Source organism: Drosophila melanogaster, chromosome 3R, assembly GCF_000001215.4.
Source record: "Drosophila melanogaster chromosome 3R".
In the NCBI taxonomy this organism is placed as follows: Eukaryota; Metazoa; Arthropoda; class Insecta; order Diptera; family Drosophilidae; genus Drosophila; species Drosophila melanogaster.
This window is the reverse complement of record NT_033777.3, coordinates 9246303-9271198: the sequence shown is the minus strand read 5'-3', so window position 1 is coordinate 9271198 and position 24896 is coordinate 9246303. Positions and strand designations below refer to the sequence as shown.

The window sequence follows — 24896 nt, the reverse complement described above, 5'->3', positions numbered from 1 at the left end:
CAGGCAGAAAAAACCACCAATGGTTTTCGACTGTCAGCAAAAGCGATTTTTAAACAACGCCCGAAAATTGCCAAATAAATTCGGCTTACAGGCTACACGGCCAAGCCGAATCGAACATTGAATCGCACATAAATAGTGGCCAAAATGTTTGCTATCAGGACATCAGAACGGGTATGAATGTGGTTGCCGCTTTCAAAATTGGCAGGGTGAAAAAGGAAAAAAAAAAAAGAAAAAGGGAGTGTGTGTTAAATTTGCTTAAAATGAAGACTAATTGGAATTTCGTGTTGCCAGCTTGGCTTCCCCTGCAGTCACATTTTCCAGCCTCCCATTCTTCGTCTCTCTGCGGCTGGCAAACGTGTTTAGGAGCAATGTCAACTACTTACAGCTCGGCCGGCAGCCCCAAATGTGCCTGTGCCTATTCCTCCCCTGCACCATGACGCCATTCACACTTTGAACCCAATAAAGGCGTCAACATTCGCCATTTTGCGTTCACAGAGCCCGGCTATCCTACCAAAAAAATAGGAAGGAAAAAAAAAGTAAGATGGGGCCGAGTGTCGTCACAAAAGTACACTTTTTCCTTGGCTTCCTTTGAGCCTTGGATGTGGCACTGATTATAAATTTTATTTACACAGGCGTCGAGCATCGGGAATTCGCGTTTATGGTCCGTATAACAAAATTGTCTACAAATTGCGGGGGGCCAAGCGAAGCTGAGTTACTTATGCAAAGGACAACAGCAAATTGTGTGTGCGTTAACTGGGTTTATAGTTACTGGCCTCGGCTCAGTGGTTGGTTTTTAGTGGGACAGGATGACAGAGGGATGGATGTAACTTTTGGGAAAACAGGCCGGTGAGTTTTATGCCTTCAACTCGGAGGTGAGGAATAAGAAATAAACTACGTTATATCCTAACATTTTTTGCATCACACACACTTCGTTTAATACCTTTAAGCGAATGATTATTGCATTTTTTGATTTTATTTACAAAATAATTTATATTTATTACGAGCATAATTACTTTTATCAAGAGCACGTCCTGATTGACAATACCGAATAAGCTTAAGAGTGCTATTCGTATAGACATGAATAATTGTTTATGAATACGAATGTTTTGACTACTTTCCCTCCAGCATGGCAATGCAATCGCAAACTTTGCTCAACAGTGTGCCATTGTTAACGATCGCCTGGTTCTTTTGCAACTCAAAGAGACTGTGCACATCACGCTGCTCGAAGGCGGAATCTATGGCTTCGTTAAATAGGCTATCAAAAAGAAAGTTGTGCTACCGTTAAAGGGATAGGTAAGCATATAAGGATACTCACTTTGCTCGCATATACCAGACGACCCGGCGATTGTCCCGACACCTTGGTATATACTTTCGGGCCTCCATTACATTGTCCTGTTTTAAGCAGACCTCAACAAAAGGATCGTAGCCAATGGGGCTCTTTTTACTTTTAGCTAACTTTTCCAACTCCTCCCACTTGTGTTGACTAGAAAGTGTGAGGATTCGTAGCCACCAGAACCGACGATCGGGCACTTTAAATTCGCTTCTGATTCGCTCTGCCTCTTTCAATTCGCCGATCAGCAGTAATTCTTGAATGGTCTCATGTATTGACAAGCCATTTAAGCTGACATTATACTTGGTGCTTAGAGTCTTTTGCAGCTTAATCAATCGGCTGGTATCCGCACAAAGCTCCGCTTCCAATGTGCAACGGCCCTGGGCATAGGCGTTTCCAATCATCGAAAGATTCGACTCCAATCCTTCAGTTTCAATGGCATTCTGGAAGTGATACTCAGCGATGGCCTTTTGGTCGTCTTCGGTGTTGTAAATCCCATAGAGTCCAGCTCTGTTGGACTCCCGCATTATCTTTTTGTATATGTTTAGAGCCAGTGGATGGTCCCTAATAGTCATCTAGAAATATTATTCAATAATTACATCACTAAAACACACTTATTCAAAGATTCATATGCTAGACTTACGTGCAAATTGGACAGCATCATGTGCATTTTCATCTCCAAGAGAACTTGGGTGATCAACTCTGTATCGCCGGACTGTGTGGCACTGCCCACCGCCCGATCAAACTTGCGCATCTTCAGAAGTAGTGGTACGTGAAGCGAAGCACGAGACTCGAGCTCTAGCAGCTTAATGGCCAGGTCATCTCGTCCAGCTTGATGCGCCTTTGACGCAATATTGCAGAAAGAAATTCCCTCGACCGACGGATTCTTGAACTTTTCAGTTATCTTACGCGCCACTTCAGTATCATCTTAAAATAAAAAGTTTGTAACTATCAGTTCTAAAGATAAAAGGACAATAACTCACTGGGATCATTCATCACTTTATGGTAAGCCCAGTGTTCCAAGATCCACGATTCGGGCAGATTTAAATGCTTGGCCACTTGTATCGCAATGGCATAGTGTTTGCGGAATACCAAACGGCTGAGTATGACCTCGGTATTAAGATGTGAGAATCTGAAAAAAAAGTATTGATGAAACCAATAATAAAAGTTAAAAAGATGATTACTGTTTGAAGGTGATGGGCATGGCAATTCGCTCATGCCGCAAGGTGTTAAGAACCCTCAGTATTCGCATAATACGCATATATTCATCTGGATTGTGGTTACGAATAAAGCCTTTTCCAAAATAGGCCGTCTAAAAAGAAATCGAGTGGTTATAATTTATAAATATAAGAAGTCCATGACTATCTTACCCTAAGCAAGCTCTTTTGAGTTTCCGGACAAAACTCATATGAAGCCGCCTCAATACATTCGGACACTGCCAGATCGATCTTTTCCCGACACATGCTGAGATACTCATCCGACTTGTAGGACTTCTCCTCAAACTTTTTCTGTGCCTCAAAGAGATAGCTAGCCGGTTCCTGGCTATTCACTGCAAATATGTTCTCAACGCATTTTGGCAGGCGCTGTATTATTTCATGCGAACTCTGAGTAATAATGCGAACGCCATCCATTTCAGCCACAAGAAACATCACCGGATCGTAGGGAAAGTCACTGCGATCAGCGTTACGATTTACAATTAAGAGGTACGATGGATATGAAATGACCACCGCATCCGCCTCGCTGTTGTCAGAGTTCATGATCCACTCCATTTGGAGGGGCATATCTTTACGTCCGGTGTCGAATTCACAATACTTTTGCCGCATATCTACGCTGCCCAGCCAAAGAAGACCGGTGTTGGTGTACAGTGCCAAGTGCTGATGGTTGTACGACACAGATATCTTTATGATTCGCTCGTGCGGTTTCTCAAAGAGATTGGCGGTAATAGTTCCCACAGTTTCGCCTGGAAACAGCTTTATGACCTCTCGATCCCTTCCCAGCAGACAGTAGCTGTTGCGTCCCTCGGTTACGATCTCCCAGCAGGAACAGTTCATGCTGGAATCTGTTGAGCAATGACATAATATTCTTTTGGTATTTCAATGGTTTTCTTACTGGGAATATCCGGCAGCTTTCTTTCAGTCTTGCTGCTGTTCTGCTTGAGGAAAACCCGACCGGATGTGGTCATTACAGCCACTCCTGTGCCAGCTGAGGACTGGAACACCTTGCCCTCCACAATCTTTGTGACACTGGCCTCATCGCCGATGCTGTAGGACTCCTTTTCCCGACCAAACATGTCGTAGACAAAGACGGTGGCGTTCTCCTGGATGCAGATAAGCTCCTCCATGTCTGACCAGCCCATGGCAATAAGTTTGCCATGGTTCCACTACGGTGATTTCAATATTTGAGATAATATTTCTTACTTTCGATTAACTCACCAATATGTGACCCATTTCCCTGCCGGTGGTATCAAAGATGCGAATCATGGGTCTAGCGTTACCCTTTACCGGCACCAATTTGGTCGGATCACGAGTGACCGCCAGTGGTCCTCCATAGGGAGCCACTTCCACCCACATATACTCCAAGTCCAGGTCCAGAGGCCAATCAGGCGTAGCCAGTTCCACTTTTCTGTGAATGGGATTAATGGGCGTATCCTTCAGTTGGTTTGTATAGAACGGATGGATTAGGATTACCCACCTGTAGTAGTCCGGTCGCACCTTGAACCACTCCCCCGTGTTGTACATGATAGGCATGTTGTCTGAGTTATTAGTTCCTTATTTTAATCGAAAAACATTAGTCTTATCCGCTTGCATTTTTCACCCACAGTTTGCAGCGCAACAGCTGATTTTCCAGAGTTGTCACTCAATAGCAAATTTGCAATCCATCGATATTTCTCATTATCGATATTTTTAACAGTTGAAATTGAGCATAACAATTACCATTAACAGGAGAGCAGATGAAATAATCGATGGTGTAATCGATGGTTGGGACACTAATAAGCGCCTCATTTCACATGTGAAGGGCCCAATTACACTGGCCAGTATTAAATTATCTGTTAAATTCTTAACAATCAGACTGACAGAATGGCGGACACCAAGGAGACGGTTGTGGAGGGCGTGGAGGCGTTGACACTAAATGGAAAACCGGACGCAGAACCCGTGGAAACGGGCACGGATGCCCAGGCACAGGAGGGAGCCACTGCACCCACTGAAGATGTTGTGGATCCATGGAATGTGGCCAGTAGTAATGACGCGGGCGTCGACTATGATAAGCTGATAAGTAAGAAGACATTTGCAAGGCAAATTATTAATCAAGTTAATCAAACGACATGTTGACACGTTGCAGAACGGTTTGGCTCCAGCAAAATCGATGAGGAGCTTATCGCGCGTTTCGAGAAAATCACGGGAAAGCCCGCCCACCACTTCATCCGAAGGGGCATGTTCTTCTCGCACCGGGATCTTCATACGATTCTAACACTGCGCGAACAGGGCAAACCCTTCTATTTGTACACTGGTCGCGGTCCCAGTTCCGGATCCCTGCACGTGGGCCACCTGGTGCCCTTCATCATGACCAAGTGGCTGCAGGAGACCTTTGATGTGCCGCTGGTTATTCAATTGACCGACGACGAGAAGACCTTGTGGAAGGATCTGAAAGTGGAGGATGCCATCAAGCTTGGACGTGAAAACGCCAAGGATATTGTGGCCATTGGATTCGATGTCAACAAGACGTTCATTTTTAATAACCTGGAATTCGTGGGGTAAGTAAATTAAAAAACTTTTAACCTGTATAATCTGTATTATCTATATTACTTACAGAAAATGTCCTGCCATGTATCAGAACATCATTCGCATCCAGAAGTGCGTTACCTTCAATCAGGTCAAGGGCATCTTTGGCTTCGGGGACTCAGACATCATTGGCAAGATTGGTTTCCCAGCCGCTCAAGCAGCTCCCGCGATTTCCAGCACCTTCCCCTTCATCTTCGGCAACAGGAAGGTGCACTGCCTCATCCCGTGCGCCATCGATCAGGACCCATATTTCCGCATGACTCGCGATGTGGCTCCACGTCTTGGTTTTCCCAAATGCGCGCTCATCCATTCGACCTTCTTCCCGGCGCTGCAGGGTGCCAAGACGAAGATGTCGGCTAGCGACCAGAACTCGGCTGTTTATCTGACGGACACGCCCAAGCAGATTAAGAACAAGATCAACAAGTACGCCTTCTCCGGAGGACGCGTATCTGTGGAGGAGCACCGCAAGCTGGGCGGAGTTCCGGAAGTTGATGTCTCCTATCAGCTGTTGAAGTTCTTCCTGGAGGACGATGCCAAGTTGGAGGAGGTGAGAGTGGCTTACAGCAAAGGCGAAATGCTTACGGGCGAGATCAAGAAGCTGGCAGTTGAGGTAAGTGCAATGATGATGCTACAATCTTCCCAAAAAACATTGTAATTAATGTGCTCAAATGATCTTCTTAGACGCTCACACCCATTGTGGAACAGCATCAGGCCGCCCGCAAGCTGATTACGGACGAAGTGCTGGACAAGTACTTCGAACTACGACCCCTGAAGTTCGGAAGTTAGAACGGTAGCCGAATTGAGGTACCTGCATTTGCTTGACATCGATTCTTACTACCAGTTTATATGAAATTAGCTTAAATCGAACTAAGCGATATTAGTTTAGCACCGAACCGACTAAGGCACTTCTATGTAAATAGCTATACAGAATTGATCTATGCCTTGGCTCTGAGTCCGTGTGGCGCCCACTTAATGCATCGTTGTACTCGCTATTTATTTTATTTTTTACACAGCGTGTTTATTTTTATAAAGCAGAAAACAATAAACTTCGGCTTCGATTTGCAATTGCCACCACAGTGACCCACATTTGGGAAGTTGTTAGCAAGTCTATACATTTTCCTGGAAACCCGAAACGTTCAGCCAAGGAGAGAAACAAGTCAACTCTCTAGGTTTCCCTAGAAACTACACTCTGCTCATATTCATTTCCGATTCCGGGCAAAGGTGCCTCTCTGGTTAGCCAGCTAGCAAAATAACTCTCGACTTCGGAAAAATGTAAGTAATTTTCTCACTTCTAGTTGTGTGTTGTTTTTTTTTTCTGGTAACCCGAGATCTTGCACATGAATTGAATTTCGCGGGCTATCAGTAGATATTCTTCTAGTTTTTTCCTTGCGGTTTATAGTTTCAGGAATTCTGAATTTTCGGAAGAAAAAAATAATTTGCTAGTTAATTACTATTAATTAAAGAAGATATGTAGTAATAATGGAAACTGTGCTCAATATCTCAGTCTTTTAAGCAAGTATCTATTTCAATTAAGAAAAATCATAAAAATAGGTATAGAATATGTAATATAATTTTTAATAGGATTATAAGAGCACTTAGCTGGCGATCACGGTTTTTCATTGACTAGAGAGAAACCAAATTAGTTTGAAATTAGAATTGGGCGAAGTTTGGAGCTAGATTGGCCAAGCTTAGGTTTCTTACCTTCATATAGACGAACCTATATTCATAACTAGCTATATGCATATGTGTGTATTTTTTAATTAAGTCAAAACACTTGTGTTTACATGCGTCGAAAATACACTCTTTCATATGGGCTGAGTTCCAGTGTGGGTGTTTGTACATAGCGACGATCAAAAAGAAAAACTCAAACTGAAGTTGTGGCGACGATCGTCGATCGCTGATCCCAGAGAGGGATCCGACATAAGTCGGACGCAACTCCAGCCTGCCACACGCGCCTCGATCACCATTCGCAGCCGTCGGAGTCGGATCGATCGGACAATAGCGAGGAAATTAAGCCGCTTTGTTTGCACAGCGATTGGATGGGACAAAAGGACCCTCGACGACAAGTTGGTCCCCTATAGATCACCTGTTGACACACGTACAAAGCGGTGGCCTCTTAAACTAGACGAGATGTGGCCCTCATCAACCCCGGATGAGTAGTCACGTCTCGAATCGATGGATCGATGGTGAGCCATTCATCACGATCGCCAGAGTCGTCTCTAATGCAACTAAAAGTAAGCAAAACAAAAAGGTACAAGCTAAAAAAAAAAAAACCAACCGAGTCCAGGTAAACCTGCTGCAGTCCGGCCAGAACTCTTGATCGGTCATTCGAAAAGCGGCTTAAGCGATGACGGATCAACTGCTGAGCTCCACGGCCGGCGTACCGGGTGATCCACCGCCAGTTTTGGTGCCCGTATCAGCCACCACCGGTGGACCCTATTTGAGCGGTGGATCCGAGGGCGAGGCGGAATCATCGGAACAGCCCGTTCTTCTAGAGCTCGGTGCCCCTCAATCGTCCAGTTGTCCGGCAGTTAGTCTCAACTACACCCTAACCGCGGATGGAGCAGGCTTGCTGGCATATGCGCCAACTCATCCGCATAGCTACTCACCCAGCGTGATGGGTGGCTACGAGAAGGAAGCGCACAATATGGGTCTGTTGCCACCCACATATAGCGTTATACCTCAGCCGGTGTCGATGTGGCATGCTGGCCAGGTGGCCACCGGTTCGCCAGTGGGCTTGGAATGCAACAAACCCAGTGAGCTGGTACCTCCGCCCATGTATATGAGCTATAGCGGCGGTAGTATAGCCAATAGCACTGAGGTGGACATCGCCAAAGAGCACAATCCCGCCTGGCGGGAGAAGGCGCTGCAAATGGAGAAGGACTATAGACGCACCGCCTGCGATCGGGAAAGAACCAGGATGCGGGACATGAACCGAGCCTTTGACTTACTGCGCTCCAAGCTACCCATATCCAAGCCAAATGGGAAAAAGTACTCCAAAATCGAGAGTTTGAGGTAAGTGAAAGTATCTGCGGTAGAGCTCTGTAATATATTTATATGATCTTTGCCTACCCAGGATTGCCATCAACTACATTAATCACCTGCAGGCCATGCTGCGGGAGAGCTCCGTGGGTCAAAATGGCAATGGATGCTGTGCCTGGAGCGGCGGAAGTAGTTCACCTTATGATAATGGCAACGATCATTGGGGAGCGTAACTTGAATTAACGAATATCAAAGGGAATTCATTTAAATATTCAATTTAAAACTTGTGTTATATTATATCCGCAATTTGCCAAAGTCATTCCATGAACCTATAAAAGTTAAGGTCCATACTTTACGATTTTGAGAAGAAAAAAATTGAAATAGCTTTCATTTTATATTAGTTTATCATGTTAACCTTTTTATAAGTGCAATAATTAAATAAATTATCAAGAATACCACGTATGATTTCAATTATCATTTGCCCCAAAAACTAGATAACAAAACCAGGCGCAACTTTGTCTTTTTAGGCTATATATATTTAACTTTACTTTTCAACACTTCACATTTTGATAATTTACATATGATGAATCGTTTGAAGAACTGACTGACTTGGCGAGTATGTTGTGCATATTCGTATATATATATAAACCTAAAAAGTACAACAAAACAGGAAAATGTAACAAATTTCTATGGAATTGTTGCGACGCCCGCAACTGCATTGAAAACTGAAAAGTTTTTTAATACTTATTTATAGATAATAAAACCAACTACTGCGACAGCTGTCCGCACACACACAAACACACAATTTATCCGCTGTTGGATTGAAGTAGAAGTTGGCAAATTTCAACTTAAAAGGGGGACGAAATAACAAAGCGTAACGCAAGCTCCTCTCGCTCCTCCTGCTCCTCTCGCTTCTCAACTCCTCCTGCTCCTCCTTAGTTGTCCTTCTTGATGCGGGTAGAGGTCATGCGGTAAATGATGGAGTCCCTGCCGGGATCCATGGCAGCGATGGCGTAGCAGATAGCCAGCAGAGACAGTCCGAAGACGACCATGAACCACAGGATGATGTTGAAGATCACCGGGTAGTCGCTGCCGTAGTAGACGGCCAGGTTGTAGGGATTGGTGGTGGAAGCGGCAATGGTATCACGCTTGGCACGCGATGCTGCCACGTCCTTCTCCGTGGTCTGGACAAACAGAACCGAGTCGCTGGACTTCTGGGAGGCAGCAAGCAGGCGGCTGATAGCGGCCGACAGCAATTTGTTGGCCTCCTCCACGGCCACGGACTTCTCGCCATGAGCCTTGGCCACTCCATCGACGGAAACGCGCAGCATCAGGACATTCGAGGGCTTGGCCATCTCAGCCAGATGATCGGCGGCACTGTTGATGAATCCAACCTCCTGGAGGAACTGCTTGTCAGCGGTGTGCAGAGAGGGGTTCAGGTGCTTGGTGGGCTTGGCGGCTGGGGCCTCGAAATCACCAAAGCAGGACTTCCAGGCTTGAACCTATAAAAAATATGTGGTTAAATATACATTGGTCTCTACGTTATATGCGTAAGGGGGAAGGCACTATGATTCACTCTATAAATCATGTGATTAATTAATTTTTAAGGTTTAATAACTATCTATCATATTTGTGGGAAGTTATAGCGGATTGTAGAGAAGCTTCTTTAAACGAACTTTCAGATGAAGATCATGCTTTCTGCGGTTTGACAAATTAGCTAACTGACTAACGAAATGTGCTTTTCCCCTTTAAGACACCACTTACGCCATCGTCGAACTGCTCAAAGTTAATATCGCAGACGGGCTCGTTGGCTGCCTCCAGTTCGGCGGCCAGGGCGTTCAGAGAGGCGTCCGTTCCGGAGCCTGTCAGCTCGTAGGTCTTGACGTTGCCGGCGGTGGTCACGTGACCAATGCCCTGGACATGCACCAGAATGACGCCCTTGGCCAGGTTGAAGGGATCGTTGATGGTCAGTCCGTTCCAGTTGGTATCGCCGCTGACGGCGTTGCCCATGGAAGCGTAGAGTACATCACCCACGTAGTGGCTTTCCAGTGCATCGTTGCCCTTGAAACTGATTGCCTTGGGACGGTTCAGCACGGTGAATTCGCCAGAGGCATTGACTGCAAAATAGGAAGACGTAGCTCATAAGTTCTGTAGAATCTAACATATTCGTCTCCTTTGTCCAAGATTCTGCGCATGCATGTGGGGAGCCCTTTGGAGTCCCGAGTTCTGGGTGTCACCACCCCCAAAGAGGAATCGATGAGTACAGAATATCCACTTTGTGACCGCTTTCCACTTGCTGCGCATGCATTTTACTTGATTATAGATGGTAGATCTACTTACTGGCCGCTATAAACAGCGAGAAAATCACGAAAACTCTCAACATTTTCAGTTTTCCGCTGGACTTTTAATCATATGACGAACGACTGCAAAGAAAACCTTTTCTCTTCCCCGATATCACCCTGACTATCATGTGATGAACAGGGTTGCTTGGGGTCAGTTATCGAATGGGTATCAGTAGGGTTGTCGAAGAGTGCGAACTATCGATTGTACTAGTATTTCTAGTTTTATTTATTATGTATTTTTATTTATTCAATAATTTTGATGTATGTAATATTTATGTATGTAAGCATTAGATTACATCGATTTTAATAACACTTGTAAGCATTGCATTATTACATTATTATTTAATAAAAAGATTCGAGTAATCAGGCTTAAAATAATGTATTTTGTAATCACCTTTACAAAGTTAAATGTAATAAATCTATGTTGAATTCAAGACAGACATTTTCGTCATCTTAACAAAAATTAAGGGTTCACCATGCGGACATTTAAAAGTTATCTATAGTTAAAATACATTTTAATCGCGTAGGGCGTCGATTTCCAATCGAAGCTTCTGAATCTTAAGCAAAGTCAGTGTGCGCTCTACTTTTAGATTGTCCGTTTCCGTTTTAAGAAACTTGGTCTTACTCTGGAACTGACTGATCTCGGCTCGCGCCTTTTCCGCTCGCAATGCAGCTAAACCATTTCTTGGCCTGGCCTCGATGATCGTCGCCGATCCATTGGCTAAGTCATCCGGGTTTTGCTGCAATATGTAATGCTGTTCGATAATCGTTAAAATGTCTAAGATACTTATCAAATTGTGAATATTTACTTCTTTGCTTTCGTCCAGGTACTCAGAGTATTCGGGATTTTTAATTTCAACGTTGGAAATTTCAAATTCCAAATTTTGCTCGCCAGACTCTTCCGTTTTGGTCAGTTTCCTTTTGCGAATTTCTCGTTTCACTCTGGGTTGCTCCTTGGGCGCCTCAGCCTCGTCAGCATCGTCCAGAATTTGTTGTATCTGGAATGAAAAATAACCATAATGTAAGTATTTGATTTAGTTTACGCATTTTTCACCTACTCACCTTAACAATGATCTCCTTGCCTTCGTTGGCATTATCCAGGCCGCCATCATCGTCGCCCGAAATCTTCTGGATCTGCATAAAAAATATATTTTAGAGCATTAGCGATATATAAGTAACATTTAATTTACATATGAATGTTCATATGAGACGATATGGGTTAGTAATTTCAAAAGTCAAATCATTAAGCACTATATATTGTATTCGGACAAAGTTCGAACCGAATATTTGTCAAATTACTTGGGGTTGACATTATAGTGTGCAAAGTATCTTTGGGATTTATTTTGAAGTGCATTTGTCCACTGACGTCCTACACCAGACATATACATACATCCAATGTATCCAAATTGGAAGCATCGAATTACCTTTATCCTAGGAGCCTCGTCATGATCCTTCTCGTCGGCAGAAGTGTACACTACAGCGCTTCTACTTCGCCGGGCATCGCAGGTTTGCCTACAATTTAATGAGAATTACTTGACGCATGTAAACACAATGTTTGGTGTATGTTTGTATGGTTACCTGTGTAACGATAGCCGGGATAGCGCCGTATTTTGGAGTACTTTTTCGCAGAAGTGACAGGTGGCCGAGTATTTGCCATTCTCCAAATTGGCGGTAAATCCGTGGGTTCTGTAAAAATCCTCGGACTTCTTTCGGGGCATTTTAAAATACAACAATCGCAGTAAATTCCAATGTACTATACACGATGCAAATAAAAATGGCTTCACTACAGATGCATGTAAAATCCACGCTTGCATACGATAGACATGTATCGACATATCGATAAAACCATTTTGATATTGATCAGTTCGATGCGTTTCTTTTAGTCAAAACGATATTTAATAAAGATCAGAAATAATTTTATATGTATATAACGGGTGAAGTAGTAAACTTTTAAAAGGATTTGCTTCTTAATTTTACTTATATGTATTTGTAATATATGAACGCCCTTCAATATAGTCTATTTTTTAAAGGTTCCACGCATATATTTTCAGATACATTCATGGTACTATTTACTGCCCGATTAATTAATCGTTAAATATACAAAGCTAAATATTAAACTTATTCTTTTCAAAAATTTGTTATTTATGACCCAGACAAAGTCATTTTTTACAATTCAGTCATTTCACAGATGATTCAAAAGTAAAAATATAATTAATATTCAAATGCAAGCGACCATCGATAGAATTCGATGGCATGTTATCGATACATCGGTTGAATTTACAGCAGCAACACTGTCACGTAATTTAACACAAACCGTATGTAAAAATGTCGCAAGCAAAAAAGGCCAAGCGACCCTCGGGCCTTTCGAAGGATGAAACTTGGAAGAAACTGGGCTTTCTACCCGCGTTCAAGGGCGGCAAGGATGGGGAGCCGAAGAAGTACCGAGCGCTGTGCACCCACTGTCGGAAATGCCAATCAAACACCAGCATAGACAGGCTGATTATCCATAGGTATGTATTATAATTTTTCCCGCTCATTTGCAAGTACAGTCCGTAAAATGTATGTATGTGGATACAGGAAGTCATGTCTCAAGTTCCGGGAGGATCTAACCGCTGAATTCGGTATTAAGGTGGAGGCTACGGACGCCGCTCCGGCAGAACAGAGCTCTTCCGGCTCCACAATTGACTTCACTTCGAATATTCTACTGGACAAACTGATCGACGAGGATGATAGCAGTGCACGCAATCAGGAATCCAACTTGGTGAGCTACTTGACCGATCTGGATCAACTGGTGATCCCGTCATCCGACGCCAATCGACTGCAGAAGGATCTGATCAAGGCGGAAACGGAGTATCTGGTGGTCAAATCCGAGTACTTTACCAAGATGAACGAGATATCCGAACTGAAACGCACCGTCACCTTGTTGGAGGCGAAAAAGACACAGCTGGAGATCGCCAAACTGCGTGCTGAATGCGAGTAGCCTAAGCTTTTTAAGTACACTACATTTTAAATTTCTTGAGAATATACAAATTTATTTAGATAATGAATAATAGTGATGCGGGGAGTTCGATTGAACAATTTATAAAGATGCCCGTCTACGTCGGCCTGCTGATTAAGACTACGGCCCAACTGTTGTCGCATCCCATGGAGCTAGTTCGTGTGAATATGCAGGCGAACGTAATCCACCATAGCCGTTTAAGCATAAACCATATGTTCCGGCTGATGGCCCGTCATGGATTACCCGGATTTTATTACGGCATTGTGGCTGCTTGTCTACGCTGTACTGTTCACACGATGTCAACGTACACGTTGTTCTACAACTTACAGGATAACAAGTACGTCCTAATGCTGCAGCCGTATAACACTAGCATGGTCCTGGGTATAACCGGATTTTGGGGCGGCGTATTGGCAACACCGTTCGCCAAGCTGGCGGTCATTCGGCAAGCTGATCTTACGCGCGGATCCTACGAGAGGCGCAAGTAAGAATATGGCCGAATAAACATAAATAGGCATTTTCCGGTTTAATTTTGAAACCAGCAAATATCTATATGTGTATCGTTTAATCTTCCAAAGCTATGAAAGTTAACCCTTTTTTGTAGCTATCGAAATTTCTGGAGAGGACTCAAATGTATGTACGCGAAGGGAGGATTTACTTACCTATTTACCGGTTGGAAAATAAACTCGATTAGTAGCACAGCCGTGGCCGTGCTGTATACTCCTATTAGTGATAAGGTCCATACAGTGATATCATGGTTCCACAGACTCGACGAGCCGTGGCTTAGCGATCTCATAACTATGGCGCTAACAGGCAGTATTATCACAGTCATTATGACACCAGTGGATGCGTTGGCTACTCTAACGTTAAACGAATCCTCACACTATGGCCGCACTTCCTATCCATATCTGTATCGGAAAATTATCCGAAAACATGGCTACAAGGGCTTCTTTTTTGGATGGAAACCGGCACTAATGGCCCTTATCCCACATACTGTTTTGGCAACGTTTGTATATCGCTTCTTACTAGATCGCTATATAACATAAAGACCCCCATATTTATTCACAAATCTTGTGGTGCACAATTGACAGAGCCTCCTTGAATTCTGATAGTTGGGCGGGCATTGTTTCGGTTATCCCGTTTTCCAGTTGGAAGCTAAAGACTTCGATGAACCGCGAAACGAGCTGGGAAAAAATTGATCTGTTAGATGTAACCAGAAATATATATAGACATAATAACATACTTTTAGAACTGGAGGTGCCTTCTCGTGGGCCACCAAACATTCCATTAACACAGCCACAAACTTCCCGTAAAACTCCGGCAGGTGCGGATGCAAAGCTTGCAGAGGAATAGGCATGATGCAAACCAGATAGCATCTTAGCAGTTGATCCAGTAAAGCAGTGCATACCTCGACACCTTGGAGCAGCTTGCTCGACTCCAGGACAAGCATTTGTAGGATGGCCTTGGCCCAACGATAGCTGGTGCTAACATTTAGAGCAAGGCATACGTCCCGACACGCTACCAATTTATCTGGTTCGCATATATCCATGGCCAAAGCAGTTTTCACATCGCTGCGATTGATGGTGAAGTAGTATCCTAATCGGATGATATACTGCAGCAGGCAGATTAAAACTTTTGGGCTGGAGGCCATTGTCACGTTCTGAATGAGGCGTTCCAGCATGTCGTCGCATTGGTTCCACTAAAGTTGCCATCATATTTATGTTCAGTAACTAGAGTAAGTTTCAAGGTACACACCGTGAAAGCATCTAGATCTACAAAGTGATCAAGACAGAAATACAGGCAGTTCCAAACAGATTCGATGGCTTCAATTGAGTCCATGTTGTAGACATCCTTGAGGGCATGGTCATAGATCACACTGTGCACGTTCAGTTCCTGAATGTCCTTGGAGTCCTGAAGGATGAAGTGTTTCATTGAAGGTCTTGGCGCTAAAGTGGTCTAACACGTACGCTAAATTTTAACATCACTGAGAAGATCTTGACCCCAAGTTGCTTGTAGATAGTATCATAGCATTCGCGCACATTAAGACCCACGGATAGTGCAAAAGCCAACATTTGGGTGGACATTGCGGATTTCTTTCCGTAACGAAGCTGCGGGATAAAGTAAGTGAACAAACTGGACTATCTGGATAAATATTTGTCTGTTAGTGTATACCTCTAGATATCTGCCGAAACCATGCACAGCTCCTAGTTGTCTCTTCCAGCAATCCCTGTGCAGTTTCTTCTCGTAGTATTTCAGGAATTGATCATCCGTCGACTCCCACCAATGGGAAGACAGCTTACTAGCCAAATCATTAGCATACTTCAGGAGATTACCAGAGTCGTCCTTTAGTTGGTAAATTGTAGGCGAAGCTGTCAATTCGCAAATCAGCAGGAGGAGCTTGAATCTTAGCTGAAAGTTAACTAGATTGTAGTCGTGGAATTGAGTGTTTGCAAAGCACAACCTCTTCGTGTCCTGCATCACCACTTTTCAGGAGGAATTCCTGCACCAAATCGTAGAGCTTTGGCAGATCCTGGATAAGTAGGGAATGGTAGCTGTCGAATTGCGACGTCTCCAGCTGAATGTTGTCCAGGTCCTCCTTCAGCTCCGGCAGCATATAAAACTCCAACAGCTCACACATGTGAGTGGCGAGCGCTTCGGTGGTATCATCGCAAGTCATTTTGTTTTCGAAAATCTCTTTTAAATTATGTAGCATCCAAAACGTAAACAGAAAAGCCGGCCAAATCCGATAACACTCGGCAACTATCGATTTAACAGAATTTTTTAGATAACTTTTAACAGATGTGAAAATGTTAGTAGAAATGACTTCGTCACAATACTTATTTTTAAAAAGAAAACATTTTAGTTTTATGTTGTTGACGAACATGAAAAAATTCATTTTATTTTCACAAGTATTAGAGGAAAAGGAAATACAGAATCAGTGGCACCCTCTTTAATAATTAAACTGAAATTATATATCATTTGTATAATTATAACTTATTATTTTTTTTTATTATTTTCTCTACAAAAAGAACATATGTTTTGTTTTTATTTTTTTAAACAGTTATAATATTTTTCTAATTGGCCTAATCAGGCGATATAGTAAGACTTATCATAACCATTGGCAGTCATTTCCTGGTCAATCCAATTTCGAATCGATGATACGTTGGTCATGCGGGTTGGTCCCTTGAAGAATCTGAACACCACAATGCCACTAAGCTGGTAACGATTTTCCGAGGGATTTCCAAGGGGACAGGCCAGCGGTCCACCAACATCGTCGTAGGCTATTTCTACGCCTGGCTGGCCTGCAGCGCATAGTATGGATGTGCTTAGTTAAAAGCTCCAAATATTGATAGCAAGTGATCGCGACACTTGCCAGTATCCACAATGCGCAGTGGCATCCGTTTCATTATGGTTGTGTATTGGCCCGAGTTACCGAATGCATTCTCTCCCCATCCATTGGCATAGCACAATGAGGTGGGTGGTGGAGCAGCTTCTTGGTCAGGTAGACATATCACATTAATATGATCGTTCAGTTCGAATGATTGCTCGAGGATTAAGAGTGCCGCGTTACAGCATTTGGGATGCTTTATAATTCTTTGCACCCTTATCTCTTGAGACTGTAGAAGCTCAAAATTTTATTTTAAGTCCAATATCCCAGCACGAACTGTGTAGTTTTCACAATTTTCAACCCGGTAGGTGACAGTCATAACCACCCGCGGATGAATAAGTGTGCCTGCAAAGGAATAGTTACCGGTCTTCATTACAGCCACTGTCCAGGGAAATTCGCCAAATTCGGATTTATACTAAATGCCAGCTGGGATATCGTTTAAACCACCGACATTGAGAATTCCACAGCCTCGTTTTTGGCTTTGGGCTCGGACTTAAAGTCGTTGTTCGTAATCGATTGTAGGGACAACATAGTGCCAATATATCTGGACAGTGGATATTTTGAGTATCCAAAATACCATCCGACGGCGGATAACATTGGTTATAAGGCACACACTGGCAATTTGGAGCAATTTGGAGCAATTTGGAGAGCGTCCACACTTTTTTGACTTTCATTCATAGGCGAGCGTGGATTCAGGACATCGGCATTTGATCTATTCACTAAAAACTTTAAAAAGGTTTGTTCTCGCATTTTTCTCTTCTTCAGAAGCATTTAACCTTTGGGCGCTCAGTTTTGAAACAGCACAAAATACGACCAATAGTCTTAAGAATCCAGTCATTTTATCTGGAATATGAGTCACAAATTTTTTATTCGAATTAAAGAGAATAATTTCTTAATGTGAAATTTATCACTAAAATTTACTTTCATATATTCCAAGAAAGAATATCTATCCAGGAAGTTTTTAAATTGCAATTATCTAACCTTATAATTATAGTTTTATACGATTATGGGCTTCTTCGATTGTTTCCTTGTTCATAAATACCTCGTTTCCAACAATAATTTTAAGAAATTTTGATTCGCTTAGAGTTGTAGAGAACTGAATCTTGAATCTCTGATGGTTGTAGTGTTCGCAAGAGCAGTTTAGAAAAGACTGGTGGTCTCAGATTTAAACACAAACCTTGTTAATTTTATGTTTTTATGTTTTTGAAAGCTTAAATGTTGATAAAAAGTGGAAAAAAAGTTTTTAAAGACAAGAAATTAAAAAAAATTGGTAATTTAATTTAATTTACGGATAAGTAACCAATAAGTCTTTTTATAACTATTCATCGCCTCCATAAACGTATTTTATACGCCCATAATCCAATTAAGTTTATTAAAATATTTTAACACAAAAAATATTATTAGCAAGTGGGGTTTTTCACACGTAGTCAAAGTTTAATCCAGAACCACGCATATGTCTCTCGGTCCATTCATCAAAGCGTTCCGACATCTCATTGCCCATGTGATTGCGCCAATCCCCGATCTTGCCATTGCGTATGAACTTGGAAGATGATTCCGGGAGCAGCTTCTCCAGATTCACCGCCTTGTTCGCCCGCATCTTGTCGAATGTGAGGTGATCGCACAATTTCTGCAAAGTGCTCACATCGAGGAGACTTTGAACGCCCAGGAATCTGGCACAGCGGCGAACTACACTGGGCAGATCCTTGACCATGTCCTCGTACTTGATGAACAGCACATTATCATCCTGGCTACGTTTCCAAAAGGGCAGGACGTGCCGCCAATAGGATCCCATCGGTGTGTGCCCCTCCAGGAAGAGATCCACGAATTGCTCAAAGTCCCCATTCATGCCGTGCAGCAACTTGAAGTAGTGATAGTACGAGACGCAAAGATCCTTGGGATTTCGAGCAGTATACACGATCCTCGGCTTTACCGTCTCAAATTGCTCGGGTAGCAAAGGCCACGGCAGGTGGGAGCGTGCAAAACGTGGGCGTGGCAGATTGCGAACCAGATCCACGGTATTGCCAAACTTTTGGCTGTCAGGCGAGGAGAAAGTGCAAAGAGGTGAAAAAGCTTTTTGAATATGAATTTTTCCCCGCTTCACTCACTTATATATATATACATTAGTGTACAAGTAATGTGTATATGAGTTCAGAATGATATAGTTTCTTCATACTCACGCCACCGTCTCGTGATGATCGATGCTAAACAAAGCGGATAGTTCAATGAGCGGAGATCGCAATCTTAAATCTTGCTCAGCGGCCACGTAATCCAATTGGTGACCCAGCAGCCAGACCATCTCCTGGGCCCACGTCGATCCGGTTCGTGGATAGGACACCATCCATACGTCGTCCTGGTAAACGGGAAGCGATCGAATCGATTCGCCCAGCTCCACGTACTTTCTGGGAATGATAAACTGATCGGGGAGGACCTCAACAAAGCAATTTTGTACCGGAAAGACTGCATTAGTGCGTCGAAGTATGTCCTCCTCGAGTTCACGATAAATTAGCTGCATGGCTCCTGTATCTTTCAACTGCTTTGGCCAAATTACCAAAGCACAATGAAGTCAAAGTCAAGTCGAGTGGCAAGTGCAAGTGCAAGTTCAAACGAGGCACTGAAATGGGACTTTCCACCAACACGAACTGGTTTGTGCAGCAAAAAAAGCTCTTGTAAGGTGAATTAAGGCTTCAATAAGTTGCCTGAAACTAAGATCAGGTTTTTGAATAACTAAAATTCAAAATCATTAAAGTGAAAATCCTGAAAATTGTCTTATTGGTCTGATTATTTAAAGTGATCTCACTTAGCTAAGTTTGACTGTAGTTGGATGGCTTTTCTTTTGCGGTTCGTTGACTTCAAATAGATCGTAAAATCTGTAGACAACAACTATGATTAGAAATAGTTAGATAACCATCTCATGACCCTTATGACACAGTTTAAAATAAAAGGTTCTGTTTAAATTTAAATATATATTTCAATCCGTAATACTATATACACACGAAATCTTTATCTCAATTACAGCTAAATCGTCTTAATGAGCCTTCGTCTTCTACTTTTCTTGTCCGGATCTCGCTTGTCCATTTGCAACTGGAATACTACAACTCGTTGTGGATATATTCCGTGGTCACCTTGGCCTCGCCCTCGTGGAAACCATTGCAGTCGACTGGATATTTGGCCTGTTGGCGTGCAATCGCAGAAATATCGGTTAGAAAGCGGCGACAAATGGAAGTACAGAGAGAGAAAAATATATATGATTATTTACTCGTACAAAAAGAGTACCAAAAGAATACGTTCTACGTAACGCAGCATACTTTTAGTTATCTTTTATATCCCCTTAGAGATTTCATCATCTTCATGCTAGATGTATTCCATTTCTTTTCAGTGCATCACTGTGGCCGTTATTACTCACCTCGCAATTGTATGGCGCATTGATCACACCGAAGAGGGTCCAGAACGGCGTACCGGTTTCCGTGCTAATGAAGATTGCCGCACCCATGCTCCCGATCTTAACGATTTTCGGACTAACTCCGGCAATTAGACTGGACGCCGATGTCGGGCGATTCAGTTGGCTCTGCTTGGGCTGGTGGTGCTGCTGGTATTGGTCGTGCTGCCTCTGCTTCTCCTGCTGATCGAGAGCCGCTGCATTCAGCTGACAGAGCACGTAGCGATCGCATTGCGGCGACTTGGAGATGTATCTGTAGGCGCGATGGACTTTCAGCACCGGTTCAATAACCTGTTTGCCATTTGATCCATTGACGGATGCGTGGAGGAGAAAATAGTGGCGTAATTAATTTGATTTGCTTCAAACTAAGTGTTTAGTACATCTAACTGGGCCAAGTTATTCAATTATAACAAATTCATTTTACGTCGAAATGGGTCAAAGCATTTGCAAGAATCATATGGGATAAATTAGTTATAGTTTTCAATGATATAGTTCAGTAATGTAATCAGTTCCTATTAGCTCCTTTAGTACTTTATACTTTATACTTTAGCTACTATCAGCAACTTCAGTAAAGTAATCATACATATAAGGATCATATAGTACATAACTTTAAACAGAATTACTATTTAATTAGTGCTATTATTTTCACCTCAGCTATTTCCTATTCTCAGATATATATCTCCAATTACCAACTGCGTTGCCCAGTTCCCATATCAGTTAAGTTCAGAGTTCAGAGAATCTGCTTACCTCCAGGTTAAGCGTATCCGTTAGCTTGTCGCTGATCTCGGTGGCATTGAACTGAAGTAATCCGCGTGCCTGGCCAAGTTTTAGCAGTTCCTTGGCATAGCCCACGGCTGGCTTGACGTACTGCCTCGAATCGATCTTAACGTTCAGATGATGCTTGGCCACATGGTCCAAGAGATTCGAGATGGTCTCGCCCGGACGGGAGGGATCGAAGTGGGTCTGCTTGGGGTAACCTTGAGACTTCAGCAAGCCGTTAAACATGATCTGTGCCGTCTGGAAGTACCTGTATAAGAAAGTGCCGAGAAGCGGGCAAATTGATGAGTTTCAATCACGCAGCACCGCCGAGTGAAAGGGTCTCTAGAAAGTGGAAGTTGTTGTGCGCTTTTGTTGTTGTCTAACGTTGGGGGCAACGCAAAACAAAAACAAACAAAAAATAAGAAGACCAAGAAGTCTGAGAAGCCTGACCTACTTAAGAATCATGCAAAAATGTCTGAATCCAATGTGTACACAAAGAAAAATTGCTTAAATTAATGTTTTTCTGCTCGCTGCATGCTGATTTCTTATAATTCCCAAGTCGTTTTTCCTATGTGAAAAGTATTCATAGTTTTGGAGATTTGCTTAAGGAATACATATAATTAATACTTATACTATTGCATTTTAAATAACAGTTTCGATTGGTCATTATGAATTGAGAAGATTTGTAGATAAGAATTACTTGATTTTTCAGACATGTGTACCCGGTCTGCCAAGGCAATTTCCCCTGGCTAAAACCGCCAACCGGTTTTGGCCCGCTTTATTTATTTGTTTGTTTTAACGATGCCGTTGACTTCTGTATCTTCTGCATATCAACTGTAACTGTATCAGTGCCTGGACTTGGTACTTGCCACTGTTGTTGACCAGTTGGATTAGCAGGCACGTTCTAAAAGCAGCACCAGCACCGAAAAAAGTGGGTCAAAAGGTAGCCGCATCGAACATGCTCGATGGCCAAACGGGTTGTCGCTAACGGGAAATGGTTAGCACAGGCTTTGCCAGCAGCTGTTCGAAATCTGATTCTGAATTAGAATCGGAATGGGCATCGGATTTGGACTGGAAGGTGGTCTTGGAGTGTGACCAAGAATGGCAGCCAGGTGCTAAATGCACTGGGACCGTTGCAGAGCAGAACGTGATCCACAATTAACACGCTTTGGCCATCGCTGAAGATCGAGCCACGTTGGCCGGCCGAGACTCACCTGAGATACACCTCGGGATTGGCCAGGTAGCTGGCCCAGTCGGCCAGGTAGAGTGTGGCCGACTTGATCCAGCGGCGACGGAAGGATTGGTTATTCAGCGACTCGAAGAGCTTATCATAGTCCAGCTTGCCATCGGAACCCTTGAAGCCCTGGAGGTGGATAAGAGTAGAGTAATTAGCATTACAAATTGGTATTTAACATATTATTTTAGTAGCGTAACATTTCAGAATTTGAATTTGTATTTTAGCTAGGAAACAAATTTTAAATTGTTTTTTTTTCCGCTAATTGTTTCTATATCAATTTAAATGAGTATATATAGATTATTTTGTTTTAAAGATTTTCTCTACATTTTGTTTACGCATGTGTAGTCAAAATAGTTTACTCTTAATGTGTTCCTAAGGTCTTTAATATGTTGAATATTTTCCAATATTGTATTAAAAAGTGCTATATTTTATGCAAAAAGCGTACTAAAATCTAATAAAATGTTCTAACATCAAAACGTCAACAATATATAGTTAAGTCTGATTTATGCATCCACCTTCATGATTTTGTTAACTCCGGACTTCTCGTACAACGCATCAGCCAGCTCGGAGTTGGAGAAGTGATCCCACAGCACGTGAATGTGCTCCAGGAATGGGGGCAGCACCCAGGCGTGGCTCTTGTGCTTCTCCTGGGTGCTCTGACCCTCGGGACCGGCAAAGGAGCTAACCGCCTGCATGACCAGTGGCAGAAGGTTCATCAGTCCGTTCTCGGATTCCGGTTCCGTGGCGGTGGATCGCTTCTGCTGGTGATGATGTGTGGCCTTATCGTTGCCCTGGGTGTTCATGAAGGCGGATGCCACTTGCAGTATGGTATCCAGACCAATGCCAGATTCAGAGCCACCGCCATTGCTGCGCTTTTGCTGTGGAGTGGCTTCCTCGTCATCGCCCTGGGTGAACATCTCGAGGACATTGCCAATGATGGAGGGATCGAAGCCACCGCTCTGACCGCCCTGACTCTTGGACAGAAGACTGCCCAGGCCCGAGAGGATCTGCATGGCGCCACCAGCACCGCCGCCTCCTGCTCCGGCGCCTCCAGATTTGCCACTCGCTTGCATGAAGGTGCCAATTAGCGAGGCCACACCCGCCAAACCAGCACCGCCTCCTCCATTGTTGCCACCGTTCTGGTTGGACAGCGCCTCCTGGAAGAACATGGAGGCCATGTCCAGCAGCGGATTGGACTCATCCTCGCTGGCCATAGATGGACCCAGCGGCTGGAGGCACAGCAGGCAGGCCAAGAGCAGAGCTCGTCTCACGTACATTTTGCTTCAGGAACTTTCACAATCACACACTTGAGATACTTTTGGGCCAATTAAGCGACGCAGCCACAAAACGCGGAAGACGCTCCACTGAGCACACGAAATATATGTATGTATATACTATAACTATGTATATCTAAACAGATATTACAAAGATTGGAGAACGGAGAACGGAGATCGCAGCGTAGAGCAGCCAGCACAGCCGAAAACTTTCTTTCTTCTGCGGCTCTGGGCCAGTTTGTAACACTTCTTAAGCCAACGATTCTTTGGGGGCCATCGAACATGTTCGATGTGAGCGCTCTCTGGACTCCCCTTTCTTCGGATCCAAATCTCCAACTCTATTCGCCGCTCTCACCTGTTTCCAGACAGACTCTCTCTCGCGGAATGGAATTCTTTACGCCTGCGCTTTGAACACCACGTCAGGTTCGCCGTCTTCAGAAAAAAAAACGAGACAAAAGAGAGGGCGAAGAAAGAGCAGAAGAGCTTTGGTTTTTACAGAGAAAAAAAATTGTTATGCAAAGATCAGAACCGCTTATTGTGTTGGGATAGAGTTAAGTTAAATGTTTATATAGAGAGATCAAAATAACATATTAAGATAATCATAACACTTTCTCTATTATCAAAAGTAGTATCATTTTGTAGAGATCAAATAAAGAAATTATGGTTGCAACCTTTTTTTTTATGTGTACCCGGTTCTATGGCTCACACTTTGTTTATGTTTCCTACCTACCCACCTACTTTCTTTTTACACACGATTGTCCGCTTTGAAAGTTCTCTTCTCGGAATGGTGGTTGGTGGACATTGGCAGTCAGATTTGATGGCAACGCTTTCGTTAAAGCCGCCTGTTTGGGCTTTTTATGTAAATACGAGTATCAACACAACATTTGTGGCTCTTTATTTGGGTATACTATACTACAATGAAAAAGAACTGGTCTTGGAAAATTGAAAAATTAACATTAATTAAATTAAAACTACATTTTAAACCATATTTTTTCACAAATTAATTTTGTGTAAATGTTAAATCGTTTATAAACCTTTTCGATTGAATTCTCAATGCACACTATACCCATTTTCAATCTAAATAAAAGTTATATTAAATATTTAATAACATTGAATATCCGCTATATACAAGGGTATATATTGGTTTGCACCTTAAATTAAAGTTCTCATTTCAAGTTCTTTAAGCAACCCAATGAAATACTCGGCACATTTGTCACCTGGACTCTTGGTGGTGGGTTGATTTTGGCTCTCGTCATGGCCCATTTCGAATTTATTCAACAAACAGATTGCAGTGTGCCCGTTACATAAATTTATAATCAGTTTAATGGGTCCGTCATGCCGAACTAAAGAGGTGTATCTGTATCGATCTTGTTC

At 43.1% G+C, this 24896-nt stretch overlaps 10 protein-coding genes and 1 pseudogene across 14 annotated transcripts; 4 read left to right on the top strand and 7 right to left on the bottom strand.

Moving 5' to 3' along the window:
• Positions 1–974: 974 nt before the first annotated feature.
• On the bottom strand, positions 975–4180 carry Vps16A (Vacuolar protein sorting 16A). Its single transcript, NM_141620.3, has 9 exons — positions 4022–4180; positions 3763–3952; positions 3440–3710; positions 2701–3389; positions 2515–2642; positions 2314–2462; positions 1974–2257; positions 1316–1905; positions 975–1255 (listed from the first exon to the last, which is right to left on the bottom strand). The coding sequence occupies exons 1-9, from the start codon at positions 4075–4077 to the stop codon at positions 1111–1113; spliced, it is 2502 nt and encodes an 833-aa protein (NP_649877.1). The 5' UTR covers positions 4078–4180; the 3' UTR covers positions 975–1110.
• Positions 4181–4294: 114 nt separating this feature from the next.
• Positions 4295–6172, top strand: TrpRS (Tryptophanyl-tRNA synthetase). Its single transcript, NM_080087.3, has 4 exons — positions 4295–4603; positions 4670–5081; positions 5140–5719; positions 5791–6172. Exons 1-4 carry the CDS (start codon positions 4408–4410, stop codon positions 5893–5895), a joined length of 1293 nt encoding a protein of 430 aa, NP_524826.1. The 5' UTR covers positions 4295–4407; the 3' UTR covers positions 5896–6172.
• An 884-nt stretch (positions 6173–7056) lies between these two features.
• sage (salivary gland-expressed bHLH) lies at positions 7057–8545 on the top strand. Of its 2 annotated transcripts, none has more exons than NM_169263.2 (2): positions 7057–8124; positions 8186–8545. In NM_169263.2, exons 1-2 carry the CDS (start codon positions 7457–7459, stop codon positions 8322–8324), a joined length of 807 nt encoding a protein of 268 aa, NP_731326.2. In that variant the 5' UTR covers positions 7057–7456; the 3' UTR covers positions 8325–8545. The 2 variants fall into 2 exon arrangements, with proteins under 2 accessions (NP_731326.2, NP_524287.1); NM_079563.3 differs by having other exon boundaries at positions 7380–8124.
• A 63-nt stretch (positions 8546–8608) lies between these two features.
• On the bottom strand, positions 8609–10561 carry ATP6AP2 (ATPase H+ transporting accessory protein 2). Its single transcript, NM_141619.3, has 3 exons — positions 10432–10561; positions 9856–10208; positions 8609–9593 (listed from the first exon to the last, which is right to left on the bottom strand). Exons 1-3 carry the CDS (start codon positions 10472–10474, stop codon positions 9027–9029), a joined length of 963 nt encoding a protein of 320 aa, NP_649876.1. The 5' UTR covers positions 10475–10561; the 3' UTR covers positions 8609–9026.
• Positions 10562–10798: 237 nt separating this feature from the next.
• Ibf1 (Insulator binding factor 1) lies at positions 10799–12235 on the bottom strand. 2 transcript variants are annotated; one of them, NM_141618.4, is made up of 5 exons: positions 12012–12235; positions 11858–11945; positions 11496–11567; positions 11243–11431; positions 10799–11188 (listed from the first exon to the last, which is right to left on the bottom strand). In NM_141618.4, the coding sequence occupies exons 1-5, from the start codon at positions 12149–12151 to the stop codon at positions 10949–10951; spliced, it is 729 nt and encodes a 242-aa protein (NP_649875.1). In that variant the 5' UTR covers positions 12152–12235; the 3' UTR covers positions 10799–10948. The 2 variants fall into 2 exon arrangements, with proteins under 2 accessions (NP_649875.1, NP_001287245.1); NM_001300316.1 differs by having other exon boundaries at positions 10799–11173.
• Positions 12236–12697: 462 nt separating this feature from the next.
• Ibf2 (Insulator binding factor 2) lies at positions 12698–13472 on the top strand. Its single transcript, NM_141617.3, has 2 exons — positions 12698–12943; positions 13011–13472. Exons 1-2 carry the CDS (start codon positions 12759–12761, stop codon positions 13411–13413), a joined length of 588 nt encoding a protein of 195 aa, NP_649874.1. The 5' UTR covers positions 12698–12758; the 3' UTR covers positions 13414–13472.
• A 10-nt stretch (positions 13473–13482) lies between these two features.
• On the top strand, positions 13483–14510 carry CG16736 (uncharacterized protein). Its single transcript, NM_141616.2, has 2 exons — positions 13483–13912; positions 14033–14510. The coding sequence occupies exons 1-2, from the start codon at positions 13521–13523 to the stop codon at positions 14472–14474; spliced, it is 834 nt and encodes a 277-aa protein (NP_649873.1). The 5' UTR covers positions 13483–13520; the 3' UTR covers positions 14475–14510.
• Positions 14468–16147, bottom strand: CG16734 (uncharacterized protein). The gene is made up of 6 exons (NM_141615.2): positions 15890–16147; positions 15601–15837; positions 15396–15536; positions 15184–15339; positions 14672–15127; positions 14468–14612 (listed from the first exon to the last, which is right to left on the bottom strand). Exons 1-6 carry the CDS (start codon positions 16103–16105, stop codon positions 14487–14489), a joined length of 1332 nt encoding a protein of 443 aa, NP_649872.2. The 5' UTR covers positions 16106–16147; the 3' UTR covers positions 14468–14486.
• Positions 16148–16515: 368 nt separating this feature from the next.
• CR16735 lies at positions 16516–17654 on the bottom strand (annotated as a pseudogene).
• Positions 17655–17684: 30 nt separating this feature from the next.
• On the bottom strand, positions 17685–19356 carry St2 (Sulfotransferase 2). Of its 2 annotated transcripts, none has more exons than NM_001300315.1 (2): positions 18994–19356; positions 17685–18849 (listed from the first exon to the last, which is right to left on the bottom strand). In NM_001300315.1, the coding sequence occupies exons 1-2, from the start codon at positions 19326–19328 to the stop codon at positions 18234–18236; spliced, it is 951 nt and encodes a 316-aa protein (NP_001287244.1). In that variant the 5' UTR covers positions 19329–19356; the 3' UTR covers positions 17685–18233. The 2 variants fall into 2 exon arrangements, with proteins under 2 accessions (NP_001287244.1, NP_649870.1); NM_141613.2 differs by having other exon boundaries at positions 18076–18849.
• Positions 19357–19767: 411 nt separating this feature from the next.
• On the bottom strand, positions 19768–24550 carry CG8420 (uncharacterized protein). Of its 2 annotated transcripts, NM_001275477.1 has the most exons (6): positions 24257–24550; positions 23878–23954; positions 22226–22374; positions 21000–21279; positions 20220–20543; positions 19768–19986 (listed from the first exon to the last, which is right to left on the bottom strand). In NM_001275477.1, the coding sequence occupies exons 4-6, from the start codon at positions 21255–21257 to the stop codon at positions 19906–19908; spliced, it is 663 nt and encodes a 220-aa protein (NP_001262406.1). In that variant the 5' UTR covers positions 21258–21279; positions 22226–22374; positions 23878–23954; positions 24257–24550; the 3' UTR covers positions 19768–19905. The 2 variants fall into 2 exon arrangements, with proteins under 2 accessions (NP_001262406.1, NP_649869.1); NM_141612.3 differs by lacking the exons at positions 23878–23954; positions 24257–24550 and adding an exon at positions 22764–23750.
• Positions 24551–24896: the final 346 nt, after the last annotated feature.

Bases quoted from the DNA above. Each gene is read 5' to 3' on its own strand.
- Ibf2 (NM_141617.3), top strand. From the start codon at position 12,759: ATGTCGCAAGCAAAAAAGGCCAAGCGACCCTCGGGCCTTTCGAAGGAT. The intron at 12,944-13,010 runs GTATGTATTATA...ATGTGGATACAG, and splicing joins GACAGGCTGATTATCCATAG to GAAGTCATGTCTCAAGTTCC.
- CG8420 (NM_141612.3), bottom strand. From the start codon at position 23,525: ATGTACGTGAGACGAGCTCTGCTCTTGGCCTGCCTGCTGTGCCTCCAG. The intron at 21,280-22,225 runs GTGAGTCTCGGC...TTTCTTATACAG, and splicing joins AATCCCGAGGTGTATCTCAG to GTACTTCCAGACGGCACAGA. The intron at 20,544-20,999 runs GTAAGCAGATTC...AATGGCAAACAG, and splicing joins CGGATACGCTTAACCTGGAG to GTTATTGAACCGGTGCTGAA.
- St2 (NM_001300315.1), bottom strand. From the start codon at position 19,328: ATGCAGCTAATTTATCGTGAACTCGAGGAGGACATACTTCGACGCACT. The intron at 18,850-18,993 runs GTGAGTATGAAG...CTCGCCTGACAG, and splicing joins GATCATCACGAGACGGTGGC to CCAAAAGTTTGGCAATACCG.
- Vps16A (NM_141620.3), bottom strand. From the start codon at position 4,077: ATGCCTATCATGTACAACACGGGGGAGTGGTTCAAGGTGCGACCGGAC. The intron at 3,711-3,762 runs GTGAGTTAATCG...AAATCACCGTAG, and splicing joins GGGAAATGGGTCACATATTG to TGGAACCATGGCAAACTTAT. The intron at 2,463-2,514 runs GTAATCATCTTT...CTTTTTTTTCAG, and splicing joins ATGCCCATCACCTTCAAACA to ATTCTCACATCTTAATACCG.
- CG16736 (NM_141616.2), top strand. From the start codon at position 13,521: ATGCCCGTCTACGTCGGCCTGCTGATTAAGACTACGGCCCAACTGTTG. The intron at 13,913-14,032 runs GTAAGAATATGG...CCTTTTTTGTAG, and splicing joins GGATCCTACGAGAGGCGCAA to CTATCGAAATTTCTGGAGAG.
- ATP6AP2 (NM_141619.3), bottom strand. From the start codon at position 10,474: ATGTTGAGAGTTTTCGTGATTTTCTCGCTGTTTATAGCGGCCA. The intron at 10,209-10,431 runs GTAAGTAGATCT...CCTATTTTGCAG, and splicing joins CTCGCTGTTTATAGCGGCCA to TCAATGCCTCTGGCGAATTC. The intron at 9,594-9,855 runs GTAAGTGGTGTC...TATTTTTTATAG, and splicing joins TTGAGCAGTTCGACGATGGC to GTTCAAGCCTGGAAGTCCTG.
- sage (NM_169263.2), top strand. From the start codon at position 7,457: ATGACGGATCAACTGCTGAGCTCCACGGCCGGCGTACCGGGTGATCCA. The intron at 8,125-8,185 runs GTAAGTGAAAGT...TTGCCTACCCAG, and splicing joins TCCAAAATCGAGAGTTTGAG to GATTGCCATCAACTACATTA.
- CG16734 (NM_141615.2), bottom strand. From the start codon at position 16,105: ATGACTTGCGATGATACCACCGAAGCGCTCGCCACTCACATGTGTGAG. The intron at 15,838-15,889 runs GTTGTGCTTTGC...GTTAACTTTCAG, and splicing joins GTGATGCAGGACACGAAGAG to CTAAGATTCAAGCTCCTCCT. The intron at 14,613-14,671 runs GTATGTTATTAT...ATTTTTTCCCAG, and splicing joins AGGCACCTCCAGTTCTAAAA to CTCGTTTCGCGGTTCATCGA.
- Ibf1 (NM_141618.4), bottom strand. From the start codon at position 12,151: ATGCCCCGAAAGAAGTCCGAGGATTTTTACAGAACCCACGGATTTACC. The intron at 11,432-11,495 runs GTGAGTAGGTGA...TTTTCATTCCAG, and splicing joins GCAAGGAGATCATTGTTAAG to ATACAACAAATTCTGGACGA. The intron at 11,189-11,242 runs GTAAATATTCAC...ATTATCGAACAG, and splicing joins ACCTGGACGAAAGCAAAGAA to CATTACATATTGCAGCAAAA.
- TrpRS (NM_080087.3), top strand. From the start codon at position 4,408: ATGGCGGACACCAAGGAGACGGTTGTGGAGGGCGTGGAGGCGTTGACA. The intron at 4,604-4,669 runs GTAAGAAGACAT...GACACGTTGCAG, and splicing joins CGACTATGATAAGCTGATAA to AACGGTTTGGCTCCAGCAAA. The intron at 5,082-5,139 runs GTAAGTAAATTA...TATTACTTACAG, and splicing joins AATAACCTGGAATTCGTGGG to AAAATGTCCTGCCATGTATC.